The sequence below is a fragment of the Giraffa tippelskirchi genome, chromosome 7, assembly GCF_054371585.1.
Source record: "Giraffa tippelskirchi isolate mGirTip1 chromosome 7, T2T-mGirTip1v1.2.pri, whole genome shotgun sequence".
NCBI lineage: Eukaryota > Metazoa > Chordata > Mammalia > Artiodactyla > Giraffidae > Giraffa > Giraffa tippelskirchi.
The window spans coordinates 145,976,589-145,993,688 of NC_137281.1; the positions used below are offsets into that span (position 1 = coordinate 145,976,589).

General features: G+C 41.8%; 1 protein-coding gene, 1 long non-coding RNA gene and 1 pseudogene across 6 annotated transcripts in view; 1 reads left to right on the forward strand and 2 right to left on the reverse strand.

Moving 5' to 3' along the window:
• Positions 1 to 8,999, reverse strand: part of LOC145513295 (uncharacterized) — a 27,946-nt gene extending 18,947 nt beyond the window's left edge. Inside the window, exon 1 of the long non-coding RNA XR_014059280.1 lies at positions 8,137 to 8,999. This is a non-coding gene — a long non-coding RNA (uncharacterized LOC145513295). The remainder of the gene's footprint in view (positions 1 to 8,136) is intronic.
• YLPM1 (YLP motif containing 1) overlaps positions 8,874 to 17,100 on the forward strand; it is a 66,526-nt gene continuing 58,299 nt past the window's right edge. For all 4 annotated transcript variants that reach the window (XR_014059276.1, XR_014059277.1, XR_014059275.1 and 1 more), the window contains exon 1: positions 8,874 to 10,129. Coding sequence is in view for 1 of the 4 variants with exons in the window: in XM_081509207.1 (XP_081365333.1) it covers positions 9,251 to 10,129 (879 nt within the window). In the remaining 3 variants the exon portion in view is untranslated. The remainder of the gene's footprint in view (positions 10,130 to 17,100) is intronic.
• LOC145513294 (large ribosomal subunit protein mL42 pseudogene) lies at positions 16,531 to 17,023 on the reverse strand (annotated as a pseudogene). The gene has a single exon (XR_014059279.1). The product of XR_014059279.1 is annotated as a large ribosomal subunit protein mL42 pseudogene (transcript).

Genomic DNA, 17,100 nt, shown 5'->3' on the forward strand with positions numbered 1-17,100 from the left:
TTTTGGCTGTACCTTGCAGCTCGCAGGCTCTTAGTTCCCTGGCCACGGATCAAACTTGTGACCTTGCAGTGGAAGTGTGGAGTCCTAACCACTGGATCACCAGGGAGTTACCGTATTTACTTATTCTGACAACTTTTCCACAGGGTTGGCATTTTTGAAAATAAAAAATTTGGTGAAAAAAATAGGTGAAAAATACAGTAGAGAGAAAAAGATAACTGACCGAGTAGGGTCAAGAGATGGGATCTAGAGCATGAAAGCCAGGATTAACTTGGGACAGAAGAGCCACTCTGAAACTGGAGGCTAGAAGGCAGGAAAAATTAGTGTGTGTGAGAAGAAGTAGGAGTTTGTGCCTACTGATATCAACTTTCTCCACTTTGTGATGTTGAAAACATCACATGTTGATCATGTTGATCTCAACTCTGTGATGTTGAAAACAAGGCCACTTACTGAGGGACAAAGCTTGGGGTAGTGGTGAAGGATTGAAACAGCCATGCAGTGAATGAGAGATGCCAATGACACATAAATGGCAAAGTAATGTTGAAAACCCAGGCAGGACTGCAGAACCTGAATTAGTAGTGGCACCAATTGTGCACTATGTAGTTTCCACAGAAGTATTTAATAAAATCCTGGGTGGAATGAACTATACTTGGGAGTTTACAGGGCAAGCATGACAGTAGAAAAAAAGAGTTGAGGATGCATGCAAGAAAGGTTGAATGGATATAACACAGGTTCCAGAATTGACAGGGGGCTTCCCTGGGGGCTCAGTGGTAAAGAGTCTGCCTGCCAGTGAGAGAGACACGGGTTCGATCCCTAGTCAGGGAGGATCCCATATGAGGGTGAGCATCTAAGCCTGTGCTCTAGAGCCCAGGAGTCACAGCTACTGAGCCCACATGCTGCAACTGCTGAAGCCCACACATCTTAGAGCCTGAGCTCAGGAACAAGAGAAGCCACTGCAATGAGAGGCCTGAGCATCGCCACCAGAGAAGTAGCCCTTACTCACTGCAGCTAGGAAAGGTGCGTGCACAGCAGTGAAGACCCAGCACAGACAAAGATAAATAAATTTTAAAATTATTAAAAAAAAAAAAAAAGAATTGATAGGAAAGTGAAACTGTGAGAAAAGTGTTGATTGGGAAAAGGGGAATCAGCCAAGGGACAGGAGGCTCAAGATGGTTGGTGAACAGATATATTAAAAATTAGGAAGTGAGAGGCCTATATAAATAAAAGATTGAGATAGGTAATTAGAATTTAAGAGAGCAGAAGTGGAACTATTCCAGCAAAGATAAGGGCTAATACTGTATTATGGGTACCAATTGTGATAAAGATTTTGAGACTGACATGGTAAAAGAACTTTGAGCTTAAATTGTTCAGTGGGTTATCCATCTGTGTATTGAACAGAAAGCTAGCGTGAATAGTACACCTACAGAGCAATCACCTTCAATATTAATTGCCAAACTGGTACTTCATGATGGTGGAGCTCTACACCAAGGTCACAGGTGTGGAGCCCTGTACCAAGGTCACACAATAAAAATCTCTGGAACAGACCAAGCCCCATATCAACTGTTGCCATGAGCCTCTGGATCTAAACCAGCCCATTTCCTGATCCCATATTATGTAAAATACCCACCCTATTATCCACCTTATAGCATCCGAACCAGTCACCTAATGCCACCATTCCAGTAGGAATTTTCTCTGTCTTCAGGCTATAAAAGTTGGCTGCTTGCCTGCAAGAGGGTTTGGCTCTCCCACTCTAATAAACTTTATTCTCCTCTCACTCTGCCTTGTGTCTGGAAATTCTCTTCCAACCCACACATGGACCACGACAATAATCAGCAAACTCAACTACTGTTAATTGAGTCGAGGGTAGGGCATCTTACCCATAAACATCTAACATATAGATTGGCAGGGGCTTCATGAGACAGTGTCTGTTAAGGAAACAGACACTGTCTTTGGGGAATTTAGATCTCAAGACATGGAGAGTTGAACAGCTATGGCAAGATTAGAAATTGTTCATAAACACAAGCAGGGAGGGATACACTTGCCACAAGAGTAGCAAGATGGCAGAGTCCTGGGATAAGAAGTGATCAAGAACTTACTAAGGCTGAGGGAGTGACAGCTAGGTCTAAGTATCTCTTCTGGATTATGACCTTAAAAGGCAAGCTCCTTAAAAGGCAAGCTCCTTAAAAGGTGTGCTCCCCTAACCCATTCTACCTCCCCACGGACTAGAGGCAGATTTTCTGGCAGGAGCCAGAGCAGCCACTTTGAACCCAGAGATGGAAGCTTTATGCTGAAGATGACAACTATGGACTTACCTCTGAATTGTTCTATGAGTGAAAATGAACTTTTGTTTAACCTACTGTACTTCAGTTTCTCATTGCTACAGAAGTTTAGACTACTTCTTAATTAATATATTAATATTATACATATTTTAAAATCATTCCTGGTTTATCCTTGCTCAGAAAGCCCGAGTTTATTCTCCCTGAAGATCTTTTTGGTGGTGTTCTTTTTGCATTTGATTGATAATGCTAATATTCTTTTTATGCCTGGACTTTGAGTCCATTTGCCTGAAAATGGAGGCCCTTCCCGCAAGGGAGTGGGTATTTCTTGCTTTTGTTTGCTCATATCCACTCCTCCTAACTGTACCTAGACTTTTTTTCTTGGTGTGTTACACTTTCCCAAATTGTGTGCAGTTGTATTAGGATTTATATCAGACTGCCTAATCTTTTCACCATAGAGGCTGAAGAGAGAATTGGAGGCTCCTTCTTCCAGATCCTTCCTTATACCACCCCATAGATCTGAGAAGGCATTGAGTAGCTGAAGGGGGAAAAAAGAGCTTAACCTTGTTTTGTACAGTATCCAGAGCTTTAATAGTTGGATAGCTTCTGGCTTGGCTTTTTGCTCCTAGACCTAGTTGTAATGGCCTTCTTGTCTATTCTGTGCCTTCTACAATATCTTTGCAAACACATTTCTTTTAAAGTTTTAGCTGCTGTTATGGACAACATCCAAAGAACTGTAACAGATATAAGTTACAGGCTCTCCTAAACTGTTCAGATCTATTGGAAATGAAGGACAGACCGCATGCAATTGAGATTATTTATGAACACTTATGGGGCTTGCCAGGTGGCACTAGTGGTAAAGAACCTGCCTGCCAAGGTAGGAGACATAAGAGACAGGGGTTCGATCCCTGGGTCGGGAAGATCCCCTGGAGGAGGGCCTGGCAGCCCACTCCAGTATTCTTGCCTGGAGAATCCCATGGACAGAGGACCCTGGCAGGCAAAGAATCAGACATGACTGAAGCATGCACACATGAACACCTATGGGGTTTTTTTTAGAATAAAGTGAAAGCATAAAATCATGGTTATAAGAAGGGGAAGTATTCATATTGTCAAGGTTATGTATGACCAGGTTACCCTGAGTATAGACACTATCCATCCCAAATCTTAAGGGTGCATAAGTCCAGTAGCAGATAATTTGCCTCTAGAGCCTGTTGTTTAGAATGGTACAAGCTGCAAGGCGGGTAGCAGGGATTTCTATTTCACAAAATAATATGCAAGCCACTAGCCAATCAGAATACGGCTTCAAACCACTAACCAATCAAATGTTACCTCCTCATCCCAGCCCTCACCCAAGACACCCTAGTAACATAAGGAGAGAAGTGCAGCTGGATTATAAACCTAATGCAGAGAAGGTTCTTGCGTTGATTTTGACAGCCTTGACATTAACAGCTGACTTACTCTAGAGTCTCCCACACAGAACCTTTCATGTGATTTGTGTTTTAATTCATCCCTTACTTCATTTTGAATAAGATTATGTTTTTAATAAGCAAGAGAGTTCCAGAAAAACATCTATTTCTGCTTTATTGACTATGCCAAAGCCTTTGACTGTGTGGATCACAATAAACTGTGGAAAATTCTGAAAGAGATGGGAATACCAGACCATCTGACCTGTCTCTTGAGAAACCTGTATGCAGGTCAGGAAGCAACAGTTAGAACTGGGCATGGAACAACAGACTGGTTCCAAATAGGAAAAGGAGTACGTCAAGGCTGTATATTGTCACCCTGCTTATTTAATTTATATGCACAATACATCATGAGAAACACTGGGCTGGAAGAAACACAAGCTGGAATCAAGATTGCCAGGAGAAATATCAATAACCTCAGATATGCAGATGACAGCACCCTTATGGCAGAAAGTGAAGAAGAACTAAAGAGCCTCTTGATGAAAGTGAAAGAGGAGAGTGAAAAAGTTGGCTTAAAGCTCAACGTTCAGAAAACTAAGATCACGGCATCTGGTCCCATCACTTCATGGGAAGTAGACGGGGAAACAATGGAAACAGTGTCAGACTTTATTTTTTGGGGCTCCAAAATCACTGCTGATGGTGATTGCAGCCATGAAATTAAAAGCCACTTACTCCTTGGAAGGAAAGTTATGACCAACCTAGATAGCATATTAAAAAGCAGAGACATTACTTTGCCAACAAAAGTCCGTCTAGTCAAGGCTATGGTTTTTCCAGTGGTCATGTATGGATGTGAGAGTTGGATGGTGAAGAAAGCTGAGCGCCGAAGAAATGATGCTTTTGAACTGTGGTGTTGGAGAAGACTCTTGAGACTGCAAGGAGATCCAACCAGTCCATCCTAAAGGAGATCGATCAGTCCTGGGTGTTCATTGGAAGGACTGATGTTGAGGCTGAAACTCCAATACTTTGGCCACCTCATGCGAAGAGTTGACTCATTGGCAAAGACCCTAATGCTGGGAAGGATTGGGGGCAGGCAGAGAAGGGGACGACAGAGGATGAGATGGTTGGATGGCATCACTGACTCGATGGACATGGGTTTGGGTAGACTCTGGGAGTTGGTGATGGACAGGGAGGCCTGGCGTGCTGCGATTCATGGGGTTGCAAAGAGTCGGATACGACTGAGCGACTGAAGTAACTAACTATGTTTTATTGCTCTTTAGTTTTTGCATTCTAGATTAGTAAAACTAGTCTCTAAAAAATGGGCTTGGAGTTGGATTGCAGGAGGCTGGGGGTTGGTCTCTGGGTGGAGAAGATCCGCTGGAGAAGGAAATGGCAACCCACTCCAATATTCTTACCTGAAAAATCCCATGGACAGAGGAGCCTGGAGGGCTCCAGTCCATAGAGTCATAAGAGTGAGACATGACCTAGTGACTAAACCACCACCACCATGATTTTATTGTTCTTTACTTTTTGCATTCTAGATTAGTAAAACTAGTCTCTAAAAAATGGGCTTGAGGTAGGTCATATAATGTGAAATCAATGTTATTAAAACGTCATGAGAAGAGTATCACACAAACAATGAGGCTTCTTTTAAAGAATTTTCTGCAGACAGGGGTTCTGTATAATGAAGATTGCTGTGACTTCTGAAAATTAATTGTGCAAGCTACAAGACTGGAATGGCCAACTATACGTTAGTTCCCCTAGAGTAAGAATGTACGGGATAGGATTTCCTATAGCATCTAGAACAATGCTAAAATTTATCTCAAAACAACGAGGGAAATGTTGAAGGACCTGTTTTAAACCTCAGTGCTGTTTCCCCTTGTGGAAGAGATGAAAGACCCCTGCGAGGGGCGGAGGGTTCTAGACAGATGGCCTGACAGCAAGAACCTACCATGCCAGGTAGGAAAGGAAGAGGTCAAGAGAAAGGTTTCCACATTTCTCTACCTAATCTCATCTTTCTCAGTTTACCACTATCATCACTTTTCTTCTCCTTCCCACTCTTTTGAAAACTTAAAAATTGTGAGGCATAAAACACACAATCAGAAATCGGCAAAGAATAAATTTACAGCTCAGTAAGTTTTAGAAAAGGAAACATTTGCATAATTACCGCTTGGTTCAAGAATCAGAACATTGTTAGCCCTTTAAAGCCCTACCTGTGGGACTTCCCTGGCAGTCCAGTGGTTACCTTCCAATGCTTCCAATGCAGGGGACGTGGGTTTGATCCCTGGTTGGGGAACAAGGTCCTACAAGTCACCCTGCAACTGGAGAAGCCCACATACTGCAACAGAAAGATTCTGTATGCAGCAAGGAAGATCCCACCTGCCGACACTAAAACCAGATGCAGCCAAATAAATAAGTAAATATTAAATACAAAACAAAAAACCCTACTTGTGACCCACCCCAGTCACTAACATTTTCCTTCTCCCCAAAGGCCCTACCTTCACTTCAACATTATGATTTCATTTTGTCTATTTTTGAACAATCTGTAAAGTCAATTTTACAGTAAATATTCTTTAGAACTTCCATCTTTCACAGTCTTCCTGGAGGTACATTATTGAATTACACAAACAGCGAAGAGTTCAAATAAAAAATAGTATAGATTGATGAGTCGCTCATAAACCCAGCCTAGATATGCAACCAGCACCCAGATCAAGAATCGGCATCAGCAAGTCCCTTTCTGCCCCCTTTCAGTCACTGTCCCCCCACTGTCCTAAATTCCAACACTGTGTATCAATTTTGCCTATTTTTGAATGTATATATGTGCAAACGTACAGTATATATTCTTTTCTGTCTAGCTTCTTTTGCTCAACATTGTGAGATTCATCTGAGTTTGTTTCATGTAGTTTTGGATCATTCATTCTCTTTGGTGTTTTGTATTTCACTGTATAAATATACAAATTTGATTATCTATTCTAGTGCAAGTGGACATTTGTGTTGCTTTCCAGTTTTCAGTTATTACAGATAGTGTTTGCTATGAATATTCTTGTACATGTCTTTTGGTGAACATATATATATATATATGTATGCATTTCTGTTGGTTATATGCTTTGTTGGAGTGGGATTCCCAGGTCATAGGCTCTGGGGCTGTTCAGCTTTACTAGATAGTGCCAAATAGTATTTCAGAGTGGTCATCCCAATTTACACTCCCACCTGCAGTGTATGTTCTACCTGTTTCATCCCTTGGCTTGCAGCTGCATGACTCCATTTCTGCCTTCAGCATCACATGGCATTCTCTCTGTGTGCTGTCTTTAAATGGCCGTGTTATAAGGAGACATTGGATGGGGGCCCATCCTACTCCAGTATGACGTCATCTTAATAAACTACACCTGGGACAACCCTATTTCCAAATAAGGTTACATTCTGAGGTGATGGGGGTGAGGACCTAAAAATCTTTTGGGGATGGGGGAGGAGGAACAAAATTCAACCCATAACAGATGTGATAGTAGTGAACATCTGTTCTTGATCTCAGTGGGAAAACTTTCAACTTTTCAGCAGTGTGATGTCTACTGTAGTTTTCTTAGTAAGTGCTCGGTGTATAAGATCAAGGAAGTTTCCTTTTATTTCTGACTTGCAAATCTTTTTAAAAATTATAAATGGATGGGACTTCTCTGGTGGTCCAGTGGCTAAGATGCCGTGCTCCCCACGCAGGGGGCTTGGGTTCCATCTCTGATCAGGGAACTAGAACCCACATGCCACAACTAAAGATCCTGCATGCCGCACCTATGACCTGACGCAGCCAAATTAATTAAGTAAATATTTTAAAAAAAATCATAGATGGAGAACTTCCCTGGTGGTTCAGTGGTTAAGAATCTTCCTGCCAATGCAGGGGACACTGATTTGGTCCCTGGTCAGGGAAGATCCCACATGCAGCGCGGCAACTAAGCCTGTGTGACACAACTGTGCATTCGCACGCCTAGAGTTTGGGCTCCGCAACAAGGGAACACACCGCAAGGAGAAGCCTGTGCATGGCAACTAGAGAGTAGCCCCTGCTTGCAACTAGAGAAACCCTGCACACAGTGGGCCCCAAGGCAGCCAAGAAAAAAAAAATCATAAATGGATATTGAAATTTATTGCAGTCTTTTCCTGCATCTAATGAGATGATTTTCTCATTAATACTAAAAAATCTGGCTTTCTCCTTGTCTATTCTATAGGAAATTACATTTATTTTTATAGTTTTCAAGAGGCTTTCAATTGAAAATATTAAAATTACGAGTAACTGGGTTTCAGGGTTGGGTAATGTTCCCTGATCTGAAAACAAGGGTGATTGGTTTGTGAAAATTCACTAAGCTATGCATAAGATTTGTAATTTTAGGTATGCACTTTACATTTCAATAAAAATTAAAAGGAACATAACTAAATTTCTATTTGAGAATGAAAAGCTCTTTCTTCTGAAGGATACTTACTTGCCCCACTTTCTATTCGCATTCACCTCCTAAGAGAGGTGAAGATCTGGGTTGTTAGGATAGAAGCAATGTCAAATCTTTAAGTGGTGCACAACTGACATATTGACACACTTAACAGTCTCATAGTTTTTTGTTTTGTTTTTCAGAATTCAGGGTGGTATCATTTTTGCTTTTCAGTGATTCACTCAAGCCAAAGGAGTTCCTGTTTAGTCTTACATGAGACTGGATTATTTTCAAAATCCAATCTAGTCCTCTCTGGACAATCTTGTTATCTGGCTTTTACTCTCTTCCCCTTGGCTGATATTCTCCAACGTAGATTTTTCTGCATTGAATTATTCTAAAGAATTCCCTTTCTCCGCTTTTACAATACCTGCAGGAATTGGTGAAGATTTACATTCTGTCTTCAGAAGACATCTTCACAGATTTGTTCCCAATCGGATTTTTTGTTAGAACTGACTTAAGCCTATTCATTTAATTTGAGAACTGACATCTTTATACTTTTTCTTCTTTTCATTCAGAACCATGGTAGACCTCTCCATTATTTCAAGTCTAATTTTATTCCACTCGGATATGATTCGCTACGGTTCTGTAGCTTCCTTCATGTAGATTCTACATATTTCTTTTTAGTGTTAGTCCTACCTGCCTCACGGTTTTTTTTAAATTGTTGTTGTTGTTGCGATTGTTGCTATTGTGAATGGAACCTTTTTTTTTTTCTCCATTCAAAAATGAACCCGTAGAGCGATAGGATCTCTACCACCGTTTTCAGCGATGAGACTCTATGGTTCTACGGAAACCTTCTACTCGCCCCGACGTTATCCTAACCGGAAGAAAGATGGCAACCGAGAGTCGCTGAGGACGGGGCCGCTCTATCTCGCCTTTGTTCTCCGCTCTGTGGCCACTGCGCAGGCGTAGTCGCGCTCGTACGTCCCCCCCGCACCTTCCCGGTCGCGGGCCCAGCTCGGTAGCGCCGGCGCACTGGCACGCTCCGTTTACACGCTCCGGGGCCTGTAGGCGCCGCGAGTTCCGGCTGTCGCCGCTGCCGCCGCTGCAGCTCCTGGAGGGTCGGTTGCGACGAGTAACGGCGCCGGGACGAGCGCCGCGCCCTTCTCCCGATATGTACCCGAATTGGGGCCGCTATGGCGGGAGCAGCCACTACCCGCCGCCGCCGCCGGTCCCGCCGCCGCCTCCGGTGGCGCTTCCTGAGGCCTCGCCGGGGCCCGGGTACTCGAGCTCGACGACTCCCGCCGCCCCCTCCTCCTCCGGCTTCATGAGCTTCCGCGAGCAGCACTTGGCTCAGCTCCAGCAGCTGCAGCAGATGCACCAGAAGCAGATGCAGTGCGTGCTGCAGCCCCATCACCTCCCGCCGCCCCCGCTGCCGCCCCCGCCGGGGATGCCGGGGGGCGGCTACGGGGACTGGCAGCAGCCGCCGCCGCCGATGCCCCCGCCGCCCGGGCCGGCCCTCAGCTATCAAAAGCAGCAGCAGTACAAACATCAGATGCTCCACCACCAACGAGACGGGCCTCCTGGTTTGGTTCCCATGGAGCTGGATTCCCCCCCGGAGTCGCCCCCGGTGCCGCCGGGGTCCTACATGCCTCCGTCTCAGTCCTACCTGCCCCCGCCTCAGCCGCCGCCCTCGTACTACACTCCGGCCTCGTCTCAGCCCTACCTGCCCCCCGCCCAGCCGTCCCCTTCCCAGTCCCCCCCGTCCCAGTCCTACCTGGCGCCCACCCCGTCCTACTCCTCGTCTTCGTCCTCCTCGCAGTCCTATATGAGCCATTCGCAGTCCTATTTGCCCTCTTCTCAGGCATCTCCTTCCCGCCCTCCCCAAGGCCATTCTAAACCCCAGCTGCTGGCCCCGCCACCGCCGTCCGCCCCTCCTGGGAATAAGACAACTGTCCAGCAAGAACCTTTGGAGAGTGGGGCCAAGAACAAGAGCGCTGAACAGCAGCAGCAAGCTGCCCCTGAGCCAGACCCCTCTACGATGACTCCACAGGTAAGAAAGCTCCTGCCCAGAGCCGAGTCTCTCACCTAGAGGGCCCTAAGTGAGCAGGCCCTGGAGGCTATACCTAGTGCTTGGCCTGATTCCCTCCCCCTCCCCCCCGCCCCCAACAATACCGAACAAATTTACACTCCGAAGGATTTTACAAAAGTCAGGGATCTGACATCCCGGCTTTTTAATCCGCTAAACGTGGATTATTAGAAGAACAGTGTTTAGGGATGTTTCTAGACACCAGAGTAGTTGGGTGGATCAAGAGTTAGTTCCCAGATACATTCTTTGATTTCCTTTAACCAGCCTTGTAGGTTTTGTTGCTGTTGCAAAGGGCCTGCGCCCCCCCACCCCCGAATTGTAACTTAAAATTGTATTTGAGAGGCAGCGTAAAAAAAAGCTTCTCAAAGGGCTGACACTTGAAATGCATATAAATCTTATGACCAGTTAGCTCCTAGTTAAGGGCCATTAATAGCTGTCAGTTTCCTGAGTTAATCTCAGCAAATGAAGGATGGAAATCTTGTTCTAATCAGGAACATCCTAACTGTGTTTATAGATATATATGCCATACCTAGGGAAGTCTACATTATTGACCTTTTTGAGAGTCTATTGGTCATTTAAGGAATTGACTCATACATCCTTTTTCTCACATCACTTAAAGATAGTTTTAAGACATGACCAATTTGCTGCATTTCATTATTGTTACCATTTACTTCAGAGTAACAGCCTTGGAATTTGGCCACGTTGTAAAAAAAAAGATTTTCATGACATCTCTCCATTCATGAGAAAGCCCTTCTCAACTTCTTTTTGAAGTGATGCTGCCTTGTCAGAGATTGATAGATAACAGTAATAAATGAATTCATTTCTTAGGAAAGAAGGTGAAGTGGAAAAAATCATTTGTTTTGATTTCTTAAAATAGACACTTTCAGCAATTTCTAATCTACCTAGATTCCCAAATGAAAAGAGAATCTTTTAATCTACAAGCTCAGATTTACATGTAAAAGATTTCCAAAAGATGGGAATGCAGTATTCTAATTTTACAGTGGTTTGGCATTAGAGATTAAGAAAAGGAATGAGTTGTTTTAAGTAAGTAATAATGTTGTGCTTGGCACATCAGCAGGAGAAAACAGCTGAGATGCTGGGGTAAAACAGTGGAGTAAGAGATTGTGTTAGCTTACACCATATTAGTACCATCCCATCAGTTATTTCCTCAGATTCCTCTATTATAATAGAGACAGAATTTCTTCCCCTTTACCACCCCTCCCTGAAATTTCCAGTTTTTTTGTTGTTGTTGTTGCCAAACATTCTCAGAGTTAGTCCAAGCCAAAATATGACATTTATATTCTCATCTCTACTAGACTTTTTCTGGGCTTTTAGAGAGACAAATGAATTGGGGTTTTTTTGATCGTGGTGGGGGGCGGATCAAGCCAGTCCTTAACATAAACAGCGTGAACACTGCTTTTCTGCTTTTGTACCCTTGTCTATAGTGAACATCTTTAGTGCTTTGACTATTCAGTGCTTCAAATTTTTTGATGACAGCCAGAAAGAAAGTGGTGGAAGATGAGATTTGAGAGGTGTGAATGGGTCAGAACAAGAAGGCCCTTGCTAAGCCTCTTATGGTGTTGTTTTTTTTTTAAACCTCTGTCTAGAATTTGTCCCAACTTCCCCAATTCTCTGATTATCAGGCTGTCTCTGAAGCCATGCCTCAGCTTACCCATGTGGTTTGGTTCTGTTCTGTTCAGATTATAAGTCCCTTGCAGACAGAGACTGTCTCACCTTTTTTTTTTTTTAATTTTTATTTTTAATTGAAGGATAGTTGCTTTATCATGTTGTGTTGGTTTCTGCCATACAGAAATGTGAATCAGCCATAAGTATACATATGTCCCCTCCCTCTTGAAATTCCCTCCCACCCCCCACCCCAACCTACCCCTCTAGGTTGTCACAGCACTGGGTTGAGCTTCCTGTGTTATACAATAACTTACCACTAACTATCTGTTTTACATATGATGTGTATATAATAAAGTGTGCTACTCTCTCAGTTCGTCCCACCCTCTCCTTCCCCCTCTGTGTCCAAAAGCCTCTTTTCTCTGTTCACCTTTTTATCCCCTGTAGCACCTAGGACAGTGCCTTGCAAATTGTCGGCTTTCCACAAAGATGTGTTGAATAAGATACAAGAGTTGTCATGTTCTAGACTTAGGGTACTTTGGTTTATTAGATGACAAACGTTTTCTTCATGACGGTGCCAATCTCTGACAATTAACCCTTCTTTGTTGATTCATATTTTGTTTTTGGAGTATGTCATTAAAATTTTTTTTATGGTGAAAGATTTTAAATATGCACAAAAATAGAGAAAATAAAATAATTCCCCCCCATATACCCATCACTCAGATTCAACAGTGTCAAGATTTTGCCATGTATGCTTTACCTAGGCCTTTATTGTAGTTCGTGCTGAAATATTTTTACATGACTCTTAGATCTCACATCATTTCATTCCTGCACTCTTAATTAATTGTCATCTTTTTTTTTAAAGGACTTTGTTCTAAGGTAAACACACATTATAACACCTGTCAAAATTAACAGGTTTCTATCTATCATCTATTACTTGACCTATTTACGTTTCCCCTATTGTCTCATCATACTAATCAAAATAATTCCTTGATACTATCCATGTTAAAATTCCCAACTGGACTCAATAGTGTTTTCAGGGCTTGTTCAAATTGGGATTCAGTTGAGGCATTTGGGGACAGGATAATTTTGTTGTAGCGCTGTATTGTGCATTGCAGGATGTTTAGCAGCCTCTCCCTGCTAGATGCCAGTAGCAGCACCTGGTTGTGAAAACCAAAAATATTTCTAGACATTGCCAAATATCCTGGGGGCAAAATCACTCTCCCTTAAGAACACCTGATTTAGGTCAGTCTCTCCTATTCTCTTTTTCTGCTCCTGCCATTGATCTTGATGTAAAATCTATGTTGGTTGTCCTAGAGAATGTCCCACGTTCTGAATTTGTCTGTTGTCTCATGGTGTTGTTTGGCTGGTTCCTCTCTCTCCCGCATGTGTTTTGTAAACTAGACATTAACCATGAAACCCTCTTAGATTTAAGTTTACCTTTTGGCAAGGGGATTTTGTAACCTAGGTAGTGCTGTGTACTTCTTTGGCATCCCATCAGGAGGCACTCAATACCTGATTGTCCCATAGTGGTGCCAGGATTGCTCAGGGGGTGACAGTCCAGTTCCTTCGCTCTTAAACTTCCCATAAATACCACATCTAATGTTTCATCTAGTGGTTCATCCATTGATGGTCTTTGAGTAAATCATTTCTTAGTTAGAGGTCACAATGTGATTTTTTTCTGCCATTTCTTCTACATTTACCATCAGGCATTTCGTAAAGAAAAACTTTTATCACTCATAAACTAGGGGTATTTGATTGGAAATGCAGTTAGCATATAAAGGATAAATGCTTGATAGCCTTCTATTTAATTTCTAGTTTTCATTGTAAAGTGTTGTTGATTTAATAGAATATGATTTTTGTAGAATTAACTTTTCTCTGAATTTAAAGGACCAGCTAAGTAAATGGATACTGGTCTTTTATGTTTTCATGAATTGTAATTTAGATTTTTATTCTCAAAACTTAGGTAAAGTTGTTGACTTTGATTGGAGTTTTTAGCCATTATTTAATATTCAAATATTTGTTAACAACTGTGTGCCAAGAACTGCACTTAGTACTGGGGATGAGATGGTGATCAAAATAGGCAAGGTACCTGCTCTCAGTGGATTTGTTTCAATGGGAGGAAAAGATATTTAAAAAGTAATTAAGAGAAGTGTAAAGTACTGAGGAATTATAAAATAGAAAATATCACTAGACAATGCCATAGGAATAGGAAAAGGTGAGCTTTTTTAAGTTCACCATTATAGTCACAGTGCCTTGCTCAGTATCTGACACATAGTAGATGAATAATAAATATTTTTCAAATGATTGAATATAGCCGGGAGCTCTAACCTCATTGAAGAGATCTCCCTTTGCAAGTAGTATTTAAATGAAATCTGAAGAAGGGGTAGGAGATGACCAGTTACGAGTTCAAAGAATTAAGTTCAGTAAGGTTGACTGAAAGGTCAAGGTGAGACTTCATCTTAAGGGTAGTAGGAAGCCATTGAAGGGTTTTATATAGGCCATTGTACCAGATTGGCCTTTTGAAAGTTGATTCTGCTTTGGGGAGAGTGGAGTCGAAAAGAACAAGAGTGATCTAGAGAGTGATCCAGGCAGGAGTTAACAGTGGCTTGGACTTGGATGGTGATGGAAAAGATGGAGAGAAGCGGAAAGACTGGAGAAATATTTAGGTGCTAGAATCCAATTGGAGATTGAGTAGTAGTGGAGAAGGTGGCATCAGGGATGCTTCCTGGGTTTCTGAGATAGGAAACTGGGTGGATGATGGTTCCATATACTAATAGCCTACAGGAGAGGAAACAGCAGGTCTGGGGATGAAAGGAAAATGATGAGTTTAAGTTTTAGATTTACTGAGTTTAAGATCCTTGAGATAAGAGATTCCAAATGGAGATGTCTGGTTGGAAGTTAGGTATGGGTTTGGATTCTAGAAGTCAGATCTGAGAGACATGATGGACTTGTGAGTCATCAGCATAAAAATGATATTCGAAGGCACAGAAATGGATGAGGTCTCCTGAGGAGTGTGTGCAGAGTAAGAATCAAGTTTAAAGGACATTGAGCCTAGCCCTGCAGAACCACAGTATCTAAGGGAACTACTAGGAAGAGAGGCCAAATGAGTAGATGGAAAATCAGGGCAGCGAAGTGCCACAGAAGTGAGAGGAAGACTGTTTCTAGGAGGAGAGAGTGGTCAGCTGTGTCACTGCTGAGAGGTCAAGCAAGATGAAGACTGGGAGTTATCTTTTGCATTTACTGACATGTAGGTTATTGTTGACCTTGGCAGGAGCAGTTTCATAGTGACTGAAGCCATATTGCATTGATTTGAGGAGTGATGGAAGGTGAGGAAATGGGGATGGTGAGTATAGACAACTCTTTTAAGAAGTTTGACTGAAGGAAAGAGAGAATTTGGGCAGGAGCTGGAGGAAAAGGAAAGTAAAGGAGTTTTTTGTTTTTTCCCTAAGATGGGATGAAGATTATCTGGTGACTTTAATTCCTGGAATAGAGTGTGAACTTTAAAAATACTGAAAATAAATATGTTTTAAGTAAATTTTTAAAATGGAAATTCATTTCATCATTTTACCAAGTCTCCTCTCTCCAAACCACTTGCTTTAGGATATGGCATTGAATATTTAGTGTTACAGGCATTTATCCTAATCAACCTGGATAGGAAAGGCAACCTTTCAGAATTAATCTTAAAAGCATCACATACATATACACATATATTCATTCATTCATTCTCTCTCTCTGTCCCTGTTCCTCCTCCTTTATATTTCCCTACTTGGAGAATCACTCAGTACCTCGTTCCTTACTGTACTGGTAGCAGGTAGTCTAGCATCTTTTTGGTAATGTTATTATGATGAATACATCCTTACTTTTTAACTCTATTCAGTCTCTTTGAATGTGACATGTACTGTGTTTTTCCTCTACGAATGACCTAACATCCTATATGAAATGGAGTTGTCTGATACAATGGGATATTCAGAAGAACTGGCTACTATTTCAGCTTCATTATCAAGTCCAGGCACGTTTTTATTCATTTCTAAAATAGAGATAAAGCAGCCTTCTCTGGGATCACTGAGGACATTTCTGAATGATTTCATCATCATTCATTTGTAGAGCTTTAAAGATGTGCCAGAACCTTGTCCTAGGATTGAATTAGAACTGGGTTCTGCTTATTGGGTTCATATTAAATGGAAATAGACCTGCAGTGCATGCTGTCCGTAAAACCAAGTACTTGAGCTCCTAACAAGGTTCTTAACCTTAGACTAGGTCTATGACAAAGATAGAAAGCATGAAAAAAAGGTGGGTACAGATTGATAAAGAATCTAGACCTGAAGAATCTTCATATCTATAGCCACTGGCTTCTAGTTTTATGAAAGATGGTTTGCATCTTTGTATCTTTTGGTAATGCTTTCAAAGCAACTTTAAAAAGGGAAACTTTTAACTTCTACTTGAAAGAGTTTATTAATTTTTTTATATGAAAAGATGTTTTATTATTATTTTACTATAGGATGTATTAGTGAATACCTCCAATTGTATTTTCTCAAAAGGCAAATGAAACAATTGTAAAAGAAACAATTGTAAAACAAAATTTGTCAGCAACTGAGATACATCTTGGAGATATGTGTGTTCATTTCCAGACCATCACAATAAAGCAAATATTGCAATTAAAAAAAAAAAGGCAAATGAGATCCAAGGTAACATTCCTCTTTGATTCCTGAAACATCAATATCATCTGTCTTTTGGAGGATTCAGTTTCCTACGATGTCTATGATACTGTCCACGAGGATACCAATGGTGCTTAGTAGTAAAAACATTTTACTGAGTTGTTCTATCATGGGTCCTTGCGCTAAGTGTTCACTTTTTTCTTCTAATCTGGTTTTCCGTACTAGATCGTGTGTTTCTTCATTGTTACGCACTGGATCTGGCCGAGGGATAGGTTTTGTGTGTTCATATGGAATGTCCACAGAAGGGTGATAGCATACTATTGTCCTGGCATCAGATGTCAGAGCAAGCTCTACTTTGCAATTATAGTCATCTGGAAGAGAAGAATACGTAGATTTGTGACCAACACAATATAAGGCTGTGTTTTGAATTGGAAATAAGTGTTTCAAGATAGTTCTGCTTGATATTGCCCATTTTACTGCTGCCAATGCCATGGTGAATCAAAATGCTTATCAGATGATATAAAGATGATTTGAAGAGAAATTGCTTTTAGAATCTGCTTCTAGATATAACAGTCTTCACCCCTGGACTGCTGCTCACCGGGAACCCGCCACCTTGCCTCACTGTTAATTTTTTAAAGCTAAAAGATAAGCCTG